This window comes from Rhipicephalus microplus, unplaced genomic scaffold, assembly GCF_043290135.1.
Source record: "Rhipicephalus microplus isolate Deutch F79 unplaced genomic scaffold, USDA_Rmic scaffold_72, whole genome shotgun sequence".
Taxonomy (NCBI): domain Eukaryota; kingdom Metazoa; phylum Arthropoda; class Arachnida; order Ixodida; family Ixodidae; genus Rhipicephalus; species Rhipicephalus microplus.
In genome coordinates, this window is record NW_027464645.1 from 738241 (window position 1) to 759673 (window position 21433).

General features: G+C 40.8%; 1 protein-coding gene across 3 annotated transcripts in view; it reads right to left on the reverse strand.

Annotated features, from left to right (window-relative positions):
• Window positions 1-1989: 1989 nt before the first annotated feature.
• The window catches only part of LOC119174169 (acylamino-acid-releasing enzyme-like), a 29168-nt gene continuing 9724 nt past the window's right edge, over window positions 1990-21433 (reverse strand). For all 3 annotated transcript variants that reach the window (XM_075885130.1, XM_075885131.1, XM_075885132.1), the window contains 21 exons: window positions 18650-18882; window positions 17782-17869; window positions 16158-16233; window positions 15150-15265; window positions 13734-13963; window positions 11776-11816; window positions 10975-11096; window positions 10087-10144; window positions 9550-9650; window positions 8974-9025; window positions 8794-8882; window positions 7719-7839; window positions 7439-7510; window positions 7095-7175; window positions 6259-6347; window positions 5954-6064; window positions 5352-5400; window positions 5195-5222; window positions 4208-4316; window positions 3279-3385; window positions 1990-2339 (listed from right to left, as the gene is read on the reverse strand). In XM_075885130.1, coding sequence (XP_075741245.1) covers window positions 2240-2339; window positions 3279-3385; window positions 4208-4316; window positions 5195-5222; window positions 5352-5400; window positions 5954-6064; window positions 6259-6347; window positions 7095-7175; window positions 7439-7510; window positions 7719-7839; window positions 8794-8882; window positions 8974-9025; window positions 9550-9650; window positions 10087-10144; window positions 10975-11096; window positions 11776-11816; window positions 13734-13963; window positions 15150-15265; window positions 16158-16233; window positions 17782-17869; window positions 18650-18882 — 2073 coding nt within the window. In that variant the 3' untranslated portion in view covers window positions 1990-2239. The remainder of the gene's footprint in view (window positions 2340-3278; window positions 3386-4207; window positions 4317-5194; window positions 5223-5351; window positions 5401-5953; window positions 6065-6258; window positions 6348-7094; window positions 7176-7438; window positions 7511-7718; window positions 7840-8793; window positions 8883-8973; window positions 9026-9549; window positions 9651-10086; window positions 10145-10974; window positions 11097-11775; window positions 11817-13733; window positions 13964-15149; window positions 15266-16157; window positions 16234-17781; window positions 17870-18649; window positions 18883-21433) is intronic.

The window sequence follows — 21433 nt, forward strand, 5'->3', positions numbered from 1 at the left end:
AAATGACGACAAATACAGCAAGGCCGCAAGTCAGGCTCACCAGAAATGTGCCGGCAGATAAGTCACATGGTTATGGGCAGCCAATAAGAGAAAACTGCCGGCAACATGTTTCCTGAGATAATAAGCGGTTGCCGGCACTATAGGCATTGCCATTACAAAAACTTGTTCTTGTTCACCCATGAAATGTAGCGCATACCCAATTCAGGCATCGTCGTCAGCCACTGCATGAACAATTGGCACAAAATTCCTTGCAAGTGTTTAGCAGATACCACATTTCTGAAAATAATGACGAAAAATAGCATAGCTAATGCCGGCCTACTACCAAAAAAGTTTTATCAATAATGCCGTAGTGGGTACCAAGCAAGTGTGCTTGCAGTAGTTACCCAATGAGTGTTTAGAAATGGCTTTGACAGGCCGTTCGTTTAGCTTTCGCTGCGACTGTGCTGTGCCTTACGCGCAGGTCTGACATTTTTAGTTTCTGATAGTTTCTCTAAACATATATCCCATATTACCTTTATTACATTTTATTTCACCCCTTTTGCCTGCCCAAATTCCGGAGTGTTATTGGATCTAGCAAATTTTGCCTTTTAAAAAAATGCGTATAATTTAAAGACAACCTCTTTTGCAGCTTTTGTATGCATAAATAATGTTAAAATGGCATTGTCAACAAGGGACAGTAGTAAATGCCTAAAATTGCGATTGCTTAAGTTCCTTTCTAAAAGAAAAATTTAAGTTTATGGAACATGATAATCCTACGAATTTCAGGCACGTTACACGCACATTGGTTCTACAACTGTAGTTGATGTGTTACTACATTGATTTAATTTCTCTTAAAGGAGGTCAGATCTTAAAGGAGGTCAGACACACAAATTCGTAGTTGTGAAAGCTCGAAAGAATGCTTCTTGCATGTGAGAACATCGCACCTCAGCAAGTGTGGCGGTCAAGAAAGATAAAATAATTATATTGTTCGTCACAGAGATTGCCTTGAAATGCCAGACTTGGCACCATGTACATTACTGTTACATCATGATACGGGTATCTCATGTCGTCTAGCCGCTCGTATGCAGTAGCCCCAATAAGTTATCAGGACTGACCTGTCGTACTGCAGTTTGATGGTTTCGCAAAAAAAAAAATTACAGTTCTGCATAAAATGTGCCCTGCAACACTTTCCAAAGCAGCCGTGGAATGAATAAAGTAAAGGAGCTTATTGCTCAACAAATCAAAATCAACAAAAAGTTTTAGAATCTGTACTAGTATGAGTGGAGTTACAAATATTTGTTGCACGTTGCAATAGCTTTCTCTTTTCTGTCGTCCCAATGAAAGTGTGCTAAGTATGGAGGGATCGCATGGGGAAAGAAAATATGTCGTGTGCACTTCTTGACCTTGAGCATTTTTCATATACTATTTCTCTCTCTGCTTTTTTTCTTTGAACGCATGGCTTTTTAGTGTGATCACGTGTGCATGCACGGATAAGTCTCAGCCTCCCGTGGCAGCTTTAGCAATGCCCGAGCGTACCATGCTCAAATGAACCAATGGTGTGTTACCGTCCTGTGACGCAGCGATTTTTCAGTATGCAGCATCATGTGTCGAGAGGAAAGAAAGCCATTTTCAGCTGACCTTGAGAATTTATTGTGAATTCCATGTCACATGCTGCGCAACAATATTTGGTTCTCATGTTCATTGGAGCCTTGACTACCGAATGGCAGCGTCTCCAGACAATGCTCAAAAAGTGTTGCAAGGCCCCTTTAAGGTACTCTGGCTCTTAAAAATATTTATCTAAAGTTTGGACCACTTGGACATCTATTTAAGATTAACAAAATATAACAAAACCTTGAAGATCCCATTCCAGCAATTTTATGAATGGTGTTTAATGTTTTCTCAACTTGCAGACATGCAACCATTACGCATGTGCAAGTTGCAACAGTTCTTGCAGTCACCGAAACTAATGCACATATCTGGTGAGTCAAGTGACACAGCACACACATCAGCGATACTCCAACTTTTGTGAGTGTTATTTTCATAATGCACACATGTAACAGTGATGTTTACGCAAACAGATTCGTATTTTGAGGTGCCAACATTGTGCCGGCGTGAACATGTAAAAAGAAAGCTCCCTGTAGTTCTTCACAAGTCTACAAGGTCGTGTTCCGACTACCGGAATTCAAGACAGCAATTATTCTTAAATTGCCGCACGGTAGGCATTAATCTCAACAGGCACTTCTTGCTGACACTTCACAACTCAGTTCATGAATCTCTTGAACCAAAGGACAATGTTGACAAACACGTCCGCTTCAACGTTGACTTTGGATAACGCGTGGTTGTCGTCATAGATGTACATCCTGAAATGAAAAAATATATATATAAAAGATGGTGAAATGGCTAATAATCCCCTATGCCTCATTTCTATTTTTCTCAGAGAAGTACGCCATATTAAAATCTATGCACATGTGACCAGAATGCCTGTAACATTTATAGGGTGTAAAATCACTGAATAGCACAGTAACCTCACCATATTCACTGATTTACTTAGAACTGAAATGTGCCTAAACTGTTTGTTCGGTCAGACAAAAATCTTGCAAGGAAAAAGTGTGCGCCCTACTGACAGTTGTTTTGAGATTTAACAATGACCATTGCCCAGGTTATGCGAACAAAATGCTACATTTTCTCAGCACGGAAGGTTATACAGTTTACTACATCACATCAATGCATGCACTTTAATAGCTATGTAAGTAATTCTTCATTGTTTATTTAATTTTTTTTCAGTAGCACAATGCAAGTTATTCAACATAGCTGCCATTAGCATTTCGTCCCTCATATTTGTTTTAACACAGCCAATTTTTTTAACACCTCAGTCTTTACATGCATTTAAACTTTAGGAAATGAAGGTCTCCATAAAAATAAATATTCTTCATAAATTACGCAATGTTTGCAATTCAAAGGCAGTGACTGAGTACATGGCATCAAACAAAACAACAGCCAAAGCTTTGATGTCTGTTCTCCTAGAAATGAATGTATACGAAGCTTTATAATAAAATGAATTGTACAAAATGGAATACACACGATAGACGAAGAAGCACACATGGATGTCTTTCGCCTTGTATTCCATGCTGTAGAATTCAGTTTGTTATGAATAAGGACCAAATATAGGTCATCTATCCGCCGTGCCAAGTATGAAGATTTAGCACGTCGAGCTCTCTTGTGGATCCAAGCATTGTGCAGCATGCGTTACGAGATGCAGTGATGTTTACATGTGCTGGCACATTAAAGTGCACACTTACTGTGAACTGACTCCCTGGGCGAGAAGTGTCTTGTAGAACTTGATGCCTTGTGTCATCGGCACCCGTCTGTCGTTTTTGCCCAGCAAGAACAAAGTTGGCACACGCACCTGTCGGCAAAAAGCATTCGTAACGTACAGACAAGCTCCTTTCCTTCCTGGCCACGGAGCGACAATAGAAATATTTTTCATATAGGTTTGACAGCCCCTTAAGTGTTGGTGACACTTCGAAAATAAAGTCTACCCAGTGTGATGCAAAGATTGCACTGATGTCATGCGGTGCGTACCACAACATAGGGCAGAAGCCTTCTTGACTTCATCTTTCCCTCAAGCCCTTCTAATGCATTAAAATTGGCAGCTATACTCAGGCAAAATGTGTATGGTTAGGAAGGGGTTGACTGAATTTACTATGCATACGACGAGTACTGGCTAATCTTGGCTAACTTAGATAGTGTTAGCTGTCAGGCAATCGGAGATAATTAATGGAAAATGGTTATGCATTTGCCATTTACCGCTAAATTGCTTATGAATTCCATTTTCTGAATAAGAACGCCAAAAGTATGTAGATGCTAGTGGTGTTTGAATTTAACAAAAATGTTAGAAAGAAAGAACTTTCGAAAACTTAGTCTAATGCCAGATGCAATGTCCTACTGCCACACCTGAAACAACTCCATAGAACTGCAACATCAAGTATATCGTAATTTAGTTTCACAGCTTCACATGCCAAAACCACAGTGTGATTACAAGGCTTGCTGATGTGGGGGATTCGGCATTAGTAGTACTTTGTGTTTTCCACTTGAATGTTTAAATTTCCATGCTTTCACATTTTGCACCCAACGAAATGAGGTGCCCACAGCCAGGAAACAAACCTGTGCTTCTGTGTTCAGCAGCATGACAACACAAGTGCTTGTCTGCCACAATGAGTGCACTTACGTTCTTGATAAATTTCATGGGCGACTTGTTCCACATCTGCTCCAGATGCTTGGGCTCTAGCACGCAGTTTGTCGAGTAGTCTTGGATCACGGCACTCTCCACGCAACGCCTGCAAGGTCATTGACAAAGTGTGAGGTGATTGGTGTGGGTGTAATACAGTGAAACCTTGCAATGATGGTTCATAATGCACAAAAATTGCTTTGCTATAACCATATGCCAACAAAATAAATTGGAATCACACAAGCAACATTGTTTGCTGGGAACCCCCTCACATTTTGATTTGGCATAGTTTTACTACGCAAGACCCACTCAGACGCATGGATCCATCTGAGCCTGAACGAATTGACTCATGAGATAGAGTTAGCTAAGCTATATAGTTATAATAATACACACTGACAACAGCAAAGGAAGTAGTCAGCTTTTAAATTTACATCACAGTATCCAGTCATTCATCACACGCATATTCACTGCCGGTGAAAATGACTGCCGGTTATCACAGAAATAAATCGCTAAGATAGACAACAAACGAAAGGAGGGGAATATTAAGGCCACTACATTAATTGGAACCAACAGACAAGAAATCCCAGGAATGTATAGGGTATGTTTACAGTAGTTATGATGTAAGTGAGAAGAAAGTAATGTCGACAAAAAGTGCTTGCCACTGACAAGGCAAGTTATCTTTTCATCACCTTTACATCCTTTACATCTTTAATTACTGCAAATGCCATCCACCATACTTTCCTCGGCTTTCATGTCTGTTCACTCTAAATAATGTTGAGATAGCCAATGGGCTACGGAACACAGATATACACGAGAACACAAATTGACAGCTGAAATCTAGAAGTAAACAAAAAGAGAGCCAGAGAAGGTGTGCAAAATTAAGGGCACTCCACAAGGCAAGCTACTCAGCGATACTACAACAAGTTTACGCTCGAAAGAAGTCATCTTTACCAACACACACTGTGAACGATTAGAAAATCAACTCACCAGTCAGGAATGTCAGTTCCATCCATGGCTGTAATTGTAAGAAAAACATCAGGGATGACATGTTGCAAACACCACAAAAATATCATAAAACAATTGCTTGATTATCAGGTCGACATGATCGGGTTATTTTGAGGTACTAAACTGATCCTGAACTTACATGAAAGATCCACGACAGGGTTCCGAACTGCACATGCGCGATAGAAGCTCTGTGAAAAAAAAACGTGAGTGCAATGTTAGACACCAACACTTAAATTTCAACGTATGGGACAGCTTCTCGGCAACCCTGGAACTAGACGTGTGAGTGGTTATCGATTAAGATAACAGGTACTGTTACATGCCTGGCTTCTCTGACGGAGAGAAAAAAACGTAGCAGAAACAATCACATATGATTGCCAAAGAAGTTAGTGACAGCTTTCTTATGTGTGACACTACTTCACGACAGACAATGCGTGCACAGTTTGAAGCAGAACTCGTAGTAAAGAGTGACCACCCTCACAAACCAGAAGAGGGAACTGCCTCTGCTGGTTCAATAATGCTTCAACCACGTGTCACGTGTTGCTGGTAACATAACCGAGTTCCGAAGTCTCCTTGAACACGTGTATAATAAAATACACATATTAGCCCATTAAGTAATATGTTGATAACATTTCAATCTAAGTCGCATAATTCAAACAAAATCTTAATGTACTTAGAAATCTGAGTTAATTCAGATCAACTGAAAATGAAACGAAGAAAGTTGAAGCCTACTCTGATGCTTACCGGAAACTGGCCAATAGCATGGCAAGCCAAAAAGCCTCCATGAGAGCCACCAAATATAATCGTCTTGTCTGGGTTGATTTCATCTCGCTGAGCTGCGACTTCGGCTGCACACTGCATGGAACGAATACATGCAGCGTAGAAAACAGGAAACGTTGGATTTTATGTCAGAAAAAATTACTATTCAGTGACACACACAAACAGTTTTTCAGCTTTAAAGCACTGCTGCTGCATGCATTCATGAATACTTGCATTGCATATTGTAAGTCACATGATTAAAAACGCTGAACGGTAGGCTCTGAAGTTACCTGAACATCAAATACGTCTTGCTGGCCAATCTTCCCCACCAGTGATTTGAGATTGTCCTCCCCAAATCCCCTGGAACCTCTGTAATTCACTGCAAAGAAGAAGGAAATGTATCAATGTCCTAACCATCACCTAAATGAAAGGGCCAGCCTCATAAACATAGCCAATCATCTACTATTTGCCACTATTTGACTTTGGGCACAAAAATCTTTATAGATAAGGTCCATAAAAAATGGTACCGAAGAATGGTACTAATGTATGCCATTCATGTCACACATTGAATTTGTTATGAACATGAATAACTATTGTTTAAAATATTTGCAAGATTATTGCTGTTCTTGAATCGATGCCAATTTTTAAGAGCTAGTAAGTTGCCATATGTGAGGGTTAAAACGCCGCTTATGATGTTTAATATGAAGTGGCGGGAGGAAACGATGCACTACTCCTTCTCATGAGGTAACTCTCAATTTCATACGTGGTCAAGTTGGGTAATCAGAACTGCAGAGAGGGTGAACTAGGAAGACTCAGAAGAGGCATGCAAAAACATGTAGAGCGCTTCATGTGTGTGTTATTGCACGCCTCTTCTGCGTCCTTGTATTGTGTATTATTTACAATTTCAATGTGCACAGCCAAACAGCCTATAGGTTTCACCTTGTTAGGCAATCCAGCCCGTTAAGGTAACACTATTCGAAAAAGAAAGAGGTTTTTGAGTGTGCCAAAGCCGTAATGCTCACATAAAGACGTCTATGATTTCAGTTGTGCATGCTTCCCCGGCTGCATTTCTTACAGATGCAGATTAAATTACAAAATAGATTTCTGTATCGCGCTGTTTCCTTACCAAGAAGCACAGCAAATCCACACTTGACAAAGAGGACGGGGTACAGCTGGAAACCAGCATGGAAGGAGCTGTGAGGGCCACCTGAAATACATGAGAAGGAGTTGGAATGAACAAGGAAGTGCATAAAAATGAGTTGGACGAAATTCGAGAATATGCGAGACAAAGAGAACAAATGGAACGGGACTCACAAAGACAACTGCGTTGTCGTGTTCTCGCATGCTGTTGTATGCTCTGTTTATTCAGCATGCCATACTACAACTAACTGGCGCTCTTGATCTAGCTCCAATTTTATAAACCCGTAAATTAATCAATCGAACACCTTAAAAAAAAAAAAGAAAACATACCATGTGGCCAAACGATGAGTGGGAGATCATTCTCATTCTTTGGTGTCACTAGCGTGGCTTCGAAGATCATATCTGTGTTCAAAGCAAAAAACAGCTATTGCAGATCATGTGCCATCGACTTTGTGCAGTAATGCAGCAATAATTTTGTTCTATAGTTATAAAGCACAAAAGACAACACTCATCAACTTCAGGAAATGTGCAGTTTTATGGCTGGCTAATAAACCATAAATGAGTCAGCTACCATCGTAGCATAGAATGACAAGCAAGAAGTGCAGCTCACTTGACTCATCGGGCGGCGAGAACTGCAGGATGTACCAGCTGATGCCGGACACCTTGTTGTCGTCAGGCTCGATGGGTGTCCACACTTTCACGTCATTTGTTTCCGTAAGCGCGCCTACAACCTAAGCAGAGAAACAAAACAGAGGACAACACTGAGATTACAAACCGAATAATAACAATAATACTCGCATCAAGTCATTTTGCCAAGCTTCAAACAAAGCTGCTGTCATTTACAATCAATGATTTTCGCAAGTGCTGTTTAGCGAGTAGCAGCCTTGTGGAAAATACCAGGCAGCATTGCCGATTGCTGTTAATACAAACCAAGATGGCTCGGTATGGCTGAACTATCTCTGTAGTACTGCTTGTTAATCAGTATTACAGCCTTCAGTTTTCATTCTCAACGTTCCTCTATAAAACGAAAATGTTGCTGCATTTTTACTGTTTAAAATTATATTACAACGTCTTGGGGAGGCATGAAATCTGCGTGAACCAAAGTGATATTGGTTTCTAGAGACGAATTTGAAGCAGACAAAAGCGAGAAGTCTAGGACTGGTGCTTAACTAATATAAAAAAAAAAATACTTGTTATTGCTTGCACAGCCACGGAATCATGTACAGCACCTCTATTTTCTCAGTTGCCTAGAGGTGAATGTGGCGTGTTTTACTACATTGGCAGTCGAACTCCTTTAGGAAGGACAGTGATATAAGAGACAAATGGGTATAAGAGACACAAGCGTGCGTAAAGTAAACTACGGGTTGATAGGAAAATGCATACGCAGTACCCTGCTTACAAGAAACATCTCATAAAAGACAAGAACTGCTGCCCAGAACATGCCTCTTATAAAGCGGCTCAACTGCATTTGATCAGTACGTTAACACAGCCAAACGCAGTGTAAATAAACTGACTATGGAAGAAGGTAAGGTTGCCACACATACCAGCAGGAGACCCCTTAAAAAAACTTCTGGCTATGCCACTGCAATCCAAAGCATGGTCATATGGGACACTTGATAGTTTTTTTTAATGTGTAAAATGAAGAGTTTGAGTACAAACTGTAGTAATAGAATGATGCAACTCACCACATGAGGTGTTGAATTGAGAGCTGAAATGCAGGCGACAATGAAGTTCTCTTTGACTGTCAGAACTTGCCAGCAGCCTACGGTTTCATCTGTGCATGGTAGAATGTAGCGTTCATATTGCAGGAACAATAGAGAAAATGTGTAGGGCAAGATTCAGTGAAGGGTGTCACAGTTACCTACCCTTGCTGAGCTTCGTGATAGTGCCAAAATTGAGGTTGACTCCGATAACCTCCTACAGAAAAGAAAATATAGTGACACGTCAGGAGAGGCACGAGACTCCCATATTCGAACGTGTGGACTCGCCAGTACAAAAGCAACTGAATCATATGCCACGGTTCAAATGTACTCACTATTTGAACACGTTTCCTCATACGTTCTAGGGTAGTCACTTGTGCAAATATAACTCAAGAATGTGTGATACTGATCATGGTGCATGTCAGTGAAAGTGCTAAAAAACATTTTGCATGCTGCAAACACATGTTGCACTAAGTGTTGACTTATGAACATATTTTTTCTTTTGAAGAACATCCAGTGCTAAATTTTGAATACAAGTGCGTTTGTATGCGTGTGTGTGTGTGTGCTTGTGTTCAAAGCTTAATGCTGGATATTTTTCAAAAAAAAAAATGTGCACCAGCAGATAGCCTCAACATGTTTTGTTAAGCTTAATGACCGTGGCGATTCGGTGAAAACATGCTCCAGCAAAAAAGTAAAATAGCGCATGGCGTACGTGATGAAACACACTTCTGAGGCACTTACCCATTTGCTGTGCCAGCAAGTGGAAAGTACGACAGTACTTCCGTCACCAATGAAGCAATTCTGTGGCAGTGCATTCAGGTAGAGGCCAGGGAACTCATTGCCTGGAGTGAAGTTTAGTCATCAAGAACACTTTCAAATTTCAAGTCCAACTCACGAGAATAAAAGCTAGAATCAAGTAATTTCAGTTATTGAAACAAAAACAATAAAAACACCTAGGCTCAGGCACTAGACTTTCGATGAGCAACGCACTCGATTCGAGTGAGACTCTTCATCATTTCAAACCTCTCACTTTCTCACTTAAAGCCTCTGCATTCAAATACAGTAGGACAGGCAAAGCACGTTGATTGAGTGTTCATTTACTTTAGTATGTCGCACTCGGCGTTTGTTCCGAAGTCTTTTACGCTCAGTCGCAGGACGCATAAAGCCGTGCAATCAAGGTTTTGCAAGAGGCTACACCACCATGCAAACTGTAAATTGGGCAAGCATCACAAAAAGACTCAAATGCGATTGTTTGCCACAGGACTGCTGGTCACTCACCTACTGGCGTGCTGATCCTGTCGATTATAACTAACGTCTGCTTAGTCTCCCAAGAGCACTGCAAAATAATTAGGCATGAAATTTTCCACCGTGCAAAATTCACGTCCCTTATCTAATCAATCACACATTTGAAAAATGAAATTTTTCTAAAACGATCTACAGTAGAATTTATTTAGCTTTTCCTTCTGGTTTGGTTTACAAGTTTAACGTCTTTAAGTTACCCAGGCTATGAGATAGGCTGTAGTAGAAGTTTCCAGACAATTTCGACCAGATGGAATACTGAGACAGCATATGGACCTCCAGTATTTTGCTTCGTCCATTAAAAAGTGATCGTTGCACCTGGAATTAAGCCCGTCCTTTATTTAGTTATTTATTTATATACTTGAGTGTCCTCAAGACCCACAACAGGGTGCCACAAGGGAAGGAGGTTGGTTACATTAAAAAAAAATGAAGTAAACAACAAAATTAAATGAAAAAAAGCTACCATAAGATTCTGTGCAAGGGGGCACCACCTATGGTGATGGATAATTTGGCCAGATTTGGGGGGAGGGCTCAGGGCCGGACCGGTCATTGGTGCTTATTTGGCGCATATTTCAGATCTTCTGAAAAAGGGAGGGGGCGCTCGCTCAGCATTTTACGGCAGTCAAATACATTGTAATTTGAGGGAGCCACAAGTACCATCACCACTGCACTACCAGAATGGCTAAGCTTTTACGGCGAGGCTGCAAATGTGCTGATAGTAGTCCTTTTTTCCCCCCTCTGCAGTTGTACATCAAATGTGCCTTGTACTTCACCCAGAGAGGAAGCTTTAAAAAATCAGAATAAAATTTTTGTGTCCCTTTCTACAATATGCTGTAATCATAATGCCAAGGTGTAACATCGAAATACCTTGACCAGCTGGCAGGCTTGAAAGTGGGGACCTCCAACCTCCGACTGCAGGTAAACAAGAGAATTTCCATCCGGGCTAATCCGTGGCGAGCAGATGCTCTTGTTTGTGTCGCCAATGGTGGCTAAAGATAGACAAGGAATGAAAAAAAAAATGGTGGGCACCCCTGCCCATCACTCGGGAAAATTTTTCCATCAGAAAACGCACTGCGAGTGAAAGGCGGCATAAGAGATAGTAACAATTTAGAACATTTAAGGTCTTCACCAACATCTGGTGAAAACTAGTTGGACGATGAATTATTACGTTATGTAAAATACCACGTTTTCATGTAAAACCAAAATATATCATTTTGGCGCAATGATCCTTGATGATCCCAACTGTACGAAGAAAGTCCCAATTACTCTGCAGATTATGATGTAGTGCTCTCACACAATGCAGAAGTTTGGGCAAAGATTGAGGCTTGAATTGACGAGAAACTTCTGAATAGAGAATGTTGCCAGAGCCAATAATTCAGTAAGAGGATGAACCTTTGCCAGGGGCAAGTGCCCTTACGAAGACCAGTCCTTAAGCTGACACATCACCTGCAACAACGTTCCTTATTCAATGATTTCTAATTTCGCATGAACGGTATTTTTTGTGCTTGCGACAATCCAACGAAAAGCAGGAAGCTTTAAATTTCGGCTAAGCACACAGCTTGCATTTTAATGCGACATACGCATTCTATCAAGAAGGCGATTCGTATCATGCTCTACATCTTGAAAGAGCCAGCAGGTTAGAGATCAAAGATAATGTGTGGTACTTACCATAACTGTCTGTCTCGAACTCGTAGAAATACAGGCGGGATCTGCATGAAAAAAAATTATAAATATACTTGACAAAATCAGACGGTCAAGGATCTCTGATTAACCGTTAAACACTTGTCAGCAGTTCAAGTTTTCCAGAGCTGACGAGAACTGACCAAAACATCAAGGCATTTCAACAAATGAGCTGAGAAGAATTCATGCCAAGCATAAATTCCTGCTTAAATTGTGCAATCTGAGGAGGGATACCCAGAAACACTTGTGGTCTCTGTGGCTAAAGGCTTGCTGAAAAAGATCAAAACAGGGAAGCAGCGTGACAAGAATGGTGTGGCAGGTTTTAGACGCATACAAGAAAATAGCCGTTATCCCGTATATTCATCAGACGTTCCATAACCTGAAAAAGATAGGAAAATGTGAAGGTGTCGATGATGTAGTATTTTCGGCTCCATTAAAACTTTCACTTCTTTGCAAGAAAACGAAGCCATGCAGTAGCAAAGAAGCAAAATTGTGCAGTACTGAACAACGAAATCGGTTTGTGCCTTGTGACGAGGGCGTTGTGTATCGGGTGCCATTGTCTTGCGGAGACGAATACATAGGGCAGACAGGCAGATGCGCTAACATGAGGCTAAAAGAGCACAACAAGAACATAATGGAGAAAAATTAGGAACATCTCAACTTACACTGCGGTAACTGCGGTGATAAGCCTACGCACTGGTGTACTCGGCTTTGCACACCTCAGTTTGATAAAAGTGGCATTGTTTACCACCACAAATACCAGTGCATCAGGGAAATAGTTGAGGTGGTAGAGATTGCTTGTATGGGAAAGGAATGTGTCATCATGTCATCACTTGGATTGACCAAGGCTGAACTAAGGTTTTTAGAAACTTGGTCAGCGCTCTTTACTCTCTGTCTGTGCGGTATTTTCTAGTTTTATGCGCTATTCCATATGTTGCAATATAGATGTTGCTTGGATTCAATTTTACAATCTGGAAGCATGCCATAAAAGTAATAATTACATGGCTACTAGCATTGCTTACTCAACTAACATTACAACGCGGTTTATTGTACAAGATCTGCCCCTTCCAGGAGTCGGGCAATCCACCACGGGCACAATCCAACAACAGCATCCACTTAAAAAGTCCTGCATATTCACACACATGTTGCAATGTGTGTGAAGCATGTATTCAAATGTGACAGAGCTAAATACAATGATTTCTTTACAGCTAATGGGTATAATCATCATTTGGCATTCTGCAAACAGTAATATTATTATAGTAGTGGTGGAGCTTAAGCTCCTCATTAGTTTTTTAGCACATTACTGCCACATTATACGACATTATTCACTTAGGTTATGACATTTAAAAAAAGAAGAGAAAACAGTGTGAGATGGAAGCCTGAAAGGATGAGAATTTCACGAACGTGAGGTGTCGCTGAAGCCGACGTTTCAACAAACCGGCTTGTCTTTTTGAACGTTGAAGCCCTATAAAAGGTAAGTGCGCTTGTCAAAACCTCTGCTCCAGCTGCACCTCATGTGCACAAATTTTTCATCTGTCTACATTATGAGAGAAGCCATAGTGGAGGGCTTCGAAGAATTTTGACCGCCTGGGGCTCTCTAACGTGCTCTGACATCAAACAGTCCACAAGCCTCTGACATACTGCTTCCATAAAAATGTGACTGCCGTGACTGGCACGAAAGCCCAATCTTTAAATCAGTAGCACACTGCCGCCAATTGTGAAGCACTTCCCATTTATAGTACACTCAAACCTCCTTTATAACAAAGTTGTATCTCCAAGAAAATCAGTTCGTCACATCCGAAAATTCGTTATAGAGGTTTATTCCTAACGCCACATCTATTGCTAGCGTATCTTTTATTTAATTCGTCATAACCGCTATTTCGTTATATGGGGGTTTGAGTGTAGCGAACCAGCCAAAGCACTTGGAAGTAAGGGAAACCCCATGCCTGCGGTTGTTCGTGTAGACCAGCCCCAGCTTCCATGGATCTCCTTCCCAGCCAACAAAGACAATTCCCACGTCCTCGGGAGCCCACACAGCCTGTCCCGGTGAGATTTTCTCGGGCATGTTGTCGAGCACATTGATGGCGCTGCTGTACACATTGATGGTGCACACCACGGGCTGGCAGTGTTCCTTGTGGCACTCGCCCCAGTTGTCTCTGTGCAAGAACTGCGTACCCTGCAAAAAAAAAAAAAACGCATTATCGTCACAATTAGCATCATAACTTTGTTGTCTTCTTGTTTGTTTTTTATGTCATGCACATCAGCGTTTATTTATAGGTTGTGAATTTAAAAATTCTCATGTCATTTACAGATGGGTTCACTGTTGAATGGAACACTTTCGTGTGCACTATGTCGGAATTTTGTTTTCTGGCAGAAGCATAGACGCTTACGTTTTCATAAGACTAGTGCTGGTTGACTGTTCTGGCTCTTATTAAAAAACACTAATGCCGTGTGCGAACAATTGTACGTCTACCTACAGTTATGGGTCCTGCAATGTGACAAGCCATCGTCACAGTATTCCCTTTAACAGTGGATGATACTGCACACATATCTAAAAGGCAACATGTGTGCCTACTTGGGCTTAGAGCGAACCTCTGCACTATTTCCTAAGTGGATGACATACAATGTTTCTGGCTCAGTGTGGATTAACACGTTCACTGCGGTGTGGGTCGCCGGATCACAGCCTGTGCTACTCCTATGCGGACGTGATTTTACGAGCGCACCTCTGCTTGCTGATGCGACAACTTCATCACACATGAATGCAGAGGTACGGTCCTTGCTGCCAAGAGGTCATATATATCCAGAAGAAATTTTTTTCCGGTGTTAGACGCCATTATGCCATCTTTCTCCAACGGCGCATCTGGCAGATATGCTGAGTGGCCCACCAATCGGTCACTCCGCATATGAAACGAGACCTCGAGAAAGCTTGCCACAATGAACGTGTTATGCAAGATGCATTTCATGCTATCCGGTTGTTTCAGAGTCAGTTTTTCAAAGGTGCCTCTTTGCATGCACTAAAAAGTGCTACAGGGGTTCACTAAGTGCAAGTGTGAAGGAAGGAGGATATACTTATATCAACTTTTTGAAACCCGCACCACGTTATTCTGTTGGGTTTGCAGTACTAGCACAACATAAAGAAAAATGAACGCAGTGCGAGTACAAGTGGACATACAAATAGTAAAATTTTTGCAAATTACAGAAATAGCATTGTAAATTGCAGCAGTAGTATGGAACATAGCACTATTTTGGAAGATGGGTTTTCAATGTGCTTTTGCCAGCTGGACCTCCGGCCTTTTGCAGGGATTTAGCCCTGATCTAAACACCCAAGCCACAACTTCAGGTCAAGGTTGAAACTCACGCACCTTTTCAACTTCTTGTTCAGTGCGGCAGAAGTAGGAGGCTCGCTTAGGCTGCTTTTTCTCAGCGATGTAGAGCAGCTGGTTCTCGCTGTTAGACCACGAGAAGCTGCTGAATGTTCCTGCACACGACAATTACCAGGAACAAAACATAGTTTTTTTTTATGGGCATTCACTTTATAATATTGTGCCCGCAACCTTAACCAGTAAATGTAGATGCGTTATAAGGTTAACACAGGAAGCAATGGATGAATAGACAGGAGGGCAAGTTCCCACTTTGTACGTAGGGAATGTTTTTGAAAGGCTTTTCCCACACACTGTTGGGATAATGTTAGTCACACTGAGCACAGTCTTGGTTAATAGGGCAAGTACGGAACTTTGTGCGCTGTAGTCACAATTGCACACTGCTGCAAGACTGGCATTACAGTCCCTGCTACTGGGACAACTTACGGAGTCCTATGAAGATTTACTGTGGTTCAATCCTGCTTCAAAATTTGTGTCCGTTAAAACCGAAATGTTTTCTTACACTGTCATACCATTCTAGCATGCTCAGCTTAATTAAATGGCTCTATTTACGAGTACCTTTAGCTCAGAGGAAAATTTTCTGCTGCACACTTGTCCTATTTTGTCACAACTGCACTTCATGAAGACAGTGGCAACAATACTTTTGAAACGAAGTGAAAAAGTTTATTTTTACCACATGAATAGTATACTTTGGCGTAGCTAAACAGCAAGGATGGCAGGATTATGCCACTTGATGGCAGCTTGACAGGTCCTGCCTCCACACGAACAAGCATCGATATGGCAAAATATTCATTCTTATGGCAAGACAAACAGAAAACAGTCACATACAGACAGAAAAGACAGAAACTGAGGTAAATCTACTCCAAAAGATTCAGCTCCATGTCCAAAGTCCTACATTAGGTATTGCTTGTGCATCATACTATGTGTGTTCCAGACAATACATTTATTATAATGGTCCATCAAAGATGTGTAATGAGGATAAGAGCTCACCACTTTCATGGACCTTGCCATGAGCATTCACGGCCTCCAGGTCGACCGAGTCCAACCTCATGTTCTGGTCCCAAAACTGAGCGAGAGTGTCAACACTTCAGTAAAACAAGAAATGCCAGAAGAATAGGATGTAATTCCATCAAGCACATTTGACCTCCAGTCCGCAGAAAGACACATGCTCCCGTACAGTGGAGCTTGTAAACCTTCAAAATTCAAATTTGAAGGTGATTTAGAGGTGACCATTTGGCTAGAATGCCCCACGGAAATAAGAAAAACAATTTCAGTCTCTGTATATGGGTGATACATCTACATAATACAACTTGAAACATCATAGGTGGCCAAGACATATAGTACACATACGCAAATGCAAAAGAAAGTAAATGGAGGCAGCCTCTAGCTTTATTGGTAGAGCATTGCAAGCCCCGTGCGTAGGTTGTGGGTTTCTCTTGTGCCTGTGAAAAATCATAGTTGCTTCAACTTTAAAAGTATGCCTTAATTTACTCTACATTTTAATTGGTGTTGCATCTTTTTACAGGGAAAGCTATTATGAGGTCGCAGCATGGGTCGCGTGCTGCACCGTAGTTGTTCGCCGCCGTCGCCGGTGTCCGTAACCACTATCGCACGAAATAAAAAAAAAAAAGCTCAGTAAATAAAGTAACTCCAAGGACACAATGAGATTCGAAGCCGGGTCCCTTTTGTGCCAGCCCACTATTCTACCATTGAGCCATGCCAGTGCTTGGGACAACTTTGCAAGCTGGCCTTGGGCAGAGAAGGAACAACCAGTCATCACACAATGCGAATTGCGAACGAGTGGATCGTCCAATGCTCCAACCCATGTCGGCAAAGGAATTGCGTTAATATGAGTAATAAAGCGTTTTAGAACAGCGAAGAAACAACCAGTCATCACACAATGCGCATTGCATAAGAGTTGATCGTCCAATGCTCCAACCCATTACAAATGCTTGTACTTGATCACCCATTAACTGTAACGCATACCCACTTCAGGCATAAATCCTCATTGTCGACAGCCACTGCATAAAATATTTGCACCAAATTCCTTACAAGTGCGTAGCGGATACCACGCTTCTCCGAAGAATGATGAAGAATAGCACAGTGAATGTCAGCCTACTACACAAAAATTATGATTATTTATGGCTTTGTGTGTACTCAACAAGAGTGCTTCTAGCAGTTACCCAAAGAGAGTTAAGAGAAGGCTCTGAAAGGCTGCTCTTTCAGCTTTCGCTGTGACTATGCCGCGCGTTGCACGCAGGCCTGGTGGGTTTGGTTTGCTTCCTGTGGCAGTTGCTAAAAAAGATCAGGTTAGGTCACTCTCTTACACTGATTTTTCATGGTCTGAACAATTTTCACTATATCAAAAGCAAATGCACATTGGCCAAACTTTTCTTACTTGAACATAGTGAACCGTAATATGCTTAAGAAAGGAAAATAAATTGCAAATTATGCATGCAGCAAGAACACACTTCAAAAAAAAAATATCTGTACATTCACTCTAGAGCTCCGTTACAACATAAGAATGTTAAGGCAAACATATAAATCCACTGTATTCATTATCATGCGTAATCATTGCTCTTGCCCCAAAAACAAGTAAACATGAGATACAAACCTCCATCATCTGTTTGGTTTCTCCTTTCTTAGTGACTTTCCTCAGGACTGCCTTGTGGCACCCAGACTGAGAAAATGCTGTAAGGATTCTGCAGAAAAAAAAAACGGAGGAAATCACAAATATAGGAACGGTAAAACGGAAGAAACGAATTCCAATACTATGTCCAGCTCGAACATTTAGAGTAAATACTCTCTATGAAGCGTCAAAGAGACACCAAAGTAAAACAATAAGTCAGTTTATACCGCTTAATTATACTTCGAAGCTATATTGCTAATTATACCATTACAGATTCATTAACAGAAGAGAAAAATCAAGGTGGAAGATTCATCTTTATTTTTACACCGAAATTTCTGCACATGACCCCATAAATTTCTATCTGTCCTCCCCCTCTGCAATGGTTTAACAAAATATGCTGAAATTGGTATGTCAAGTCTTTGGCTGGCTCAAAGGACAATGTACTTCATATTTGCCGATTACAAACTACATAGGCCATAGTGGACATCGTCGAAATCTCGGATGTCACAGCGATTTGTGCGAGAGTTTCAACATGACATCGCCATCCCTATTTTGTTTATGCACATTTTATCGCTGGCCAAGCCTTCTCACCGCAAGTGCGATGGTTTTGATATTGTTAATAATTAATTTTCTGTTCTGTTAGAAAAATAATTTTATTTTTACTCGTTTTACTCAGTATGTGAATGAGCTTTCATATTTAGACCTCAATGGGAAATCATTTAGTCGGTGAATCGATGAGTGCGTTTATATGTGGCTCTCTCAGCATTGGCTCATTGAGCCTAATCTTGAGTCACGATGTACATGCCGATACATTCAGTGCATCATCCCTCCTTTGAAAGAAGTGAAAACTCACTCCGACGAACATTCCTGGGGATGGCCAATGGCCTGGAAGCTGAGCTTGTTCTCATCATCCAACAGACCCAGGTGGTGGCGACAGAAGAGGGCCTGTTCCCCTTGTTCCACATCGCGCACTTCCCACAGAGTGTGCACAGTCAAAGACTGACCGTCCTGGCCCAGATGCACAAATGCATCACGTGCCTCCGGCACGCGTGCAATCTCCCGGTACAGGCTCACAATGTTGCTCACCTGTGCAGATAAACAGGCGCCGCAGTCAATTCGTTAAACTTCAAGGCGCCAAGTAACCATGCATAAAGCAGCCAGCGATATTGTAATTGAGTTGCACGGAATCCCGCAAGGTGGCAGAAGTATCATGAAAGAAATAATGAACAACCACCCGTTTGTAGTACAGAGCCACAAGGAAATCTATGTGGACTTCTCAGAAAAGAACACTTCAAGTTGAAAAAAATTTGTCTTCGTCCAGGAATAGACCCTGAGACGAACCAGTGCGAGGGCAAATTAGTAAGGGGTGTGCAAATAGTGAAAATTTATAACCAAATCAAATATGAATCGCATCCTATTCGAATAGCTTTCAAATATGGCAACCACTTTGAAGACAAGTCTGAAATGTTACATTTTTTTTTGTTTAACAAGTATTCACAGGTTTTGAGAACGTAATACTACCGTTACGTTTAACCAACAAAAGATGCCACAATAACGTAAATTGAAGTATGCCCATACAACTACAGCCTTCAATGTGGTGAAGTAATTACAGCAATTACTCCAGTATTTGAGGGGATACTCAGTCACCAGCTTTTAAATAACACTAAAATCAAAAAGTTAATGTTTGGTGAATGACCACAAATGTCATGAAAGTGATGGTGAATAGAGGACGCATTCGCTTCAGTAACACTTCGCCTTAAAGCAAGGCACTAAGTCGGGCTAGTTAGGCTCATTAACTGTGCTAACACACACAGACAATGACGAGTGAAAGACAGACTCTGCCTATCCTTTGGCATTACCGTACAAGTTTGAATTGGATGCGCCTTGGCGATTCACCAATTTAAAAAAAAAAAGAAAAATGATCCCTCACTTTTACAACATGTTGTTCTCGTGGTGTTTTCCTATTAGTGCTAATTATTTGAAGACTATTAAAAAATATTTGATTATTCAAATTTGCACTAGTCAATTGTGCACCAAATCAAATACAATTCTATTTGATGTGTTCTTTGAAATTTCCGATTATTCGCTCATCCCTACAAAGTAGTAAAAAACTCAAAGCACATGGGCGCAAATTATTGCTATAGAGTTCTGCGCAATCCTGCGCGATGTTTCCGGGTTCAATCTCCAAATGTTTCTTCAACCAGGTGCTTTCCTTTTTTGAGAAACTGCCATGAATTTTTCTGTGGCCTCTTGCTACAAATGAGTAGTTGCCTATTACCCCTTGCATAAGCAGCTAGCAAGTGATAGCACGAAGTGTACGAGCTAGCCCGAAGCAGTATACTGTCATTACAAGCACCTTGTCGTGAGCATGAAAAGTAGGGCCCGGGATAACATATTGATTTCAGTTCTAATACCTTTGAGTGCTTTGTTATTGTCGCAAAAATCAGGTTGCCATGATCAACAAACAATAAGAAACAGAAGTGAATACCTTCATACCTCCTTAAAACAAAGTTGCATTTTACATAAAAATAAGTTTGTTATATCCAAAAATTCCTTATAAAGGTATGTTTCCATTTGTAATAAAGGTATATTCATTGCAAGACCATTCTTCACTTACTTTGTTATAAACAATATATTGTTATATCTGAATTCGTTTCATGGAGGTTTAAGTTTAATACAAATCCTTTACTTAACATAGACCCAGTTTGAAAAAGAAGCAGCTTCTGGTGCATATTTTGCTTTGTAAGTTAGTGACATGCATTTCTGAAAGCACCATGTCCAGGGCACATTTCAATTTACAGAAGGATGACATAACTTCAAAAGTGCTCAGCAGTGTTTCCTCATATGGAAGTGTTTTTAGCACTGTCATTATGCTACTTCTGATATGGACTGATGGCTCTAATAACTCAAATTCTTTGGCCATGTTAAGCATAACCTGACAAATGCTGTCCAAAGAAACATCTAAATGCAAAATTCAACATCAAAATTGACTTGTAAGAGTGCCAACACACCGACGATCCAAGATTTCCAGGTAATACACTTCACCCAAAAGTACAATGATAACTCTTGCTTTTCTGTTGATTGTGCTGCCTCGTTGATCATGATATTACCTCATTCTCAACTAAGTGGGTCTATCTGCACTTTTTTAAACTGAAATGGCTCTCATGATAGTGCCTTTGTAGCTACACTGACATCTGCAATCTAGATATGTACCAATGACCCATTTGTATAAATGCAGTACACATGTAATTGTGATACATGTTGCTTGATGTTTTCATATATGTTAGACCAATGTGTGTCACCATATGTCACTAAGTACAATGCAGGTAGATAGTACCATGGGCATAGCCAAGAAAGAATTCTCTGGAAATTTTTTTCAATTTGCCATTGTATATATACACACACACATACAAACACATGCACAAACATACGTAAAGTAGGGTTGAACCCTCCACCTCCTGAAGAAAATTTCTGGCTATGCTACTAAGCACTGTATTTATATGATATTAGCTGCTCTCTCTCTCTCTCTCTCTCTCTCTCTCACACACACACACACACACACACACACACACACACACACACACATATATATATATATATATATATATATATATATATATATATATATATATATATA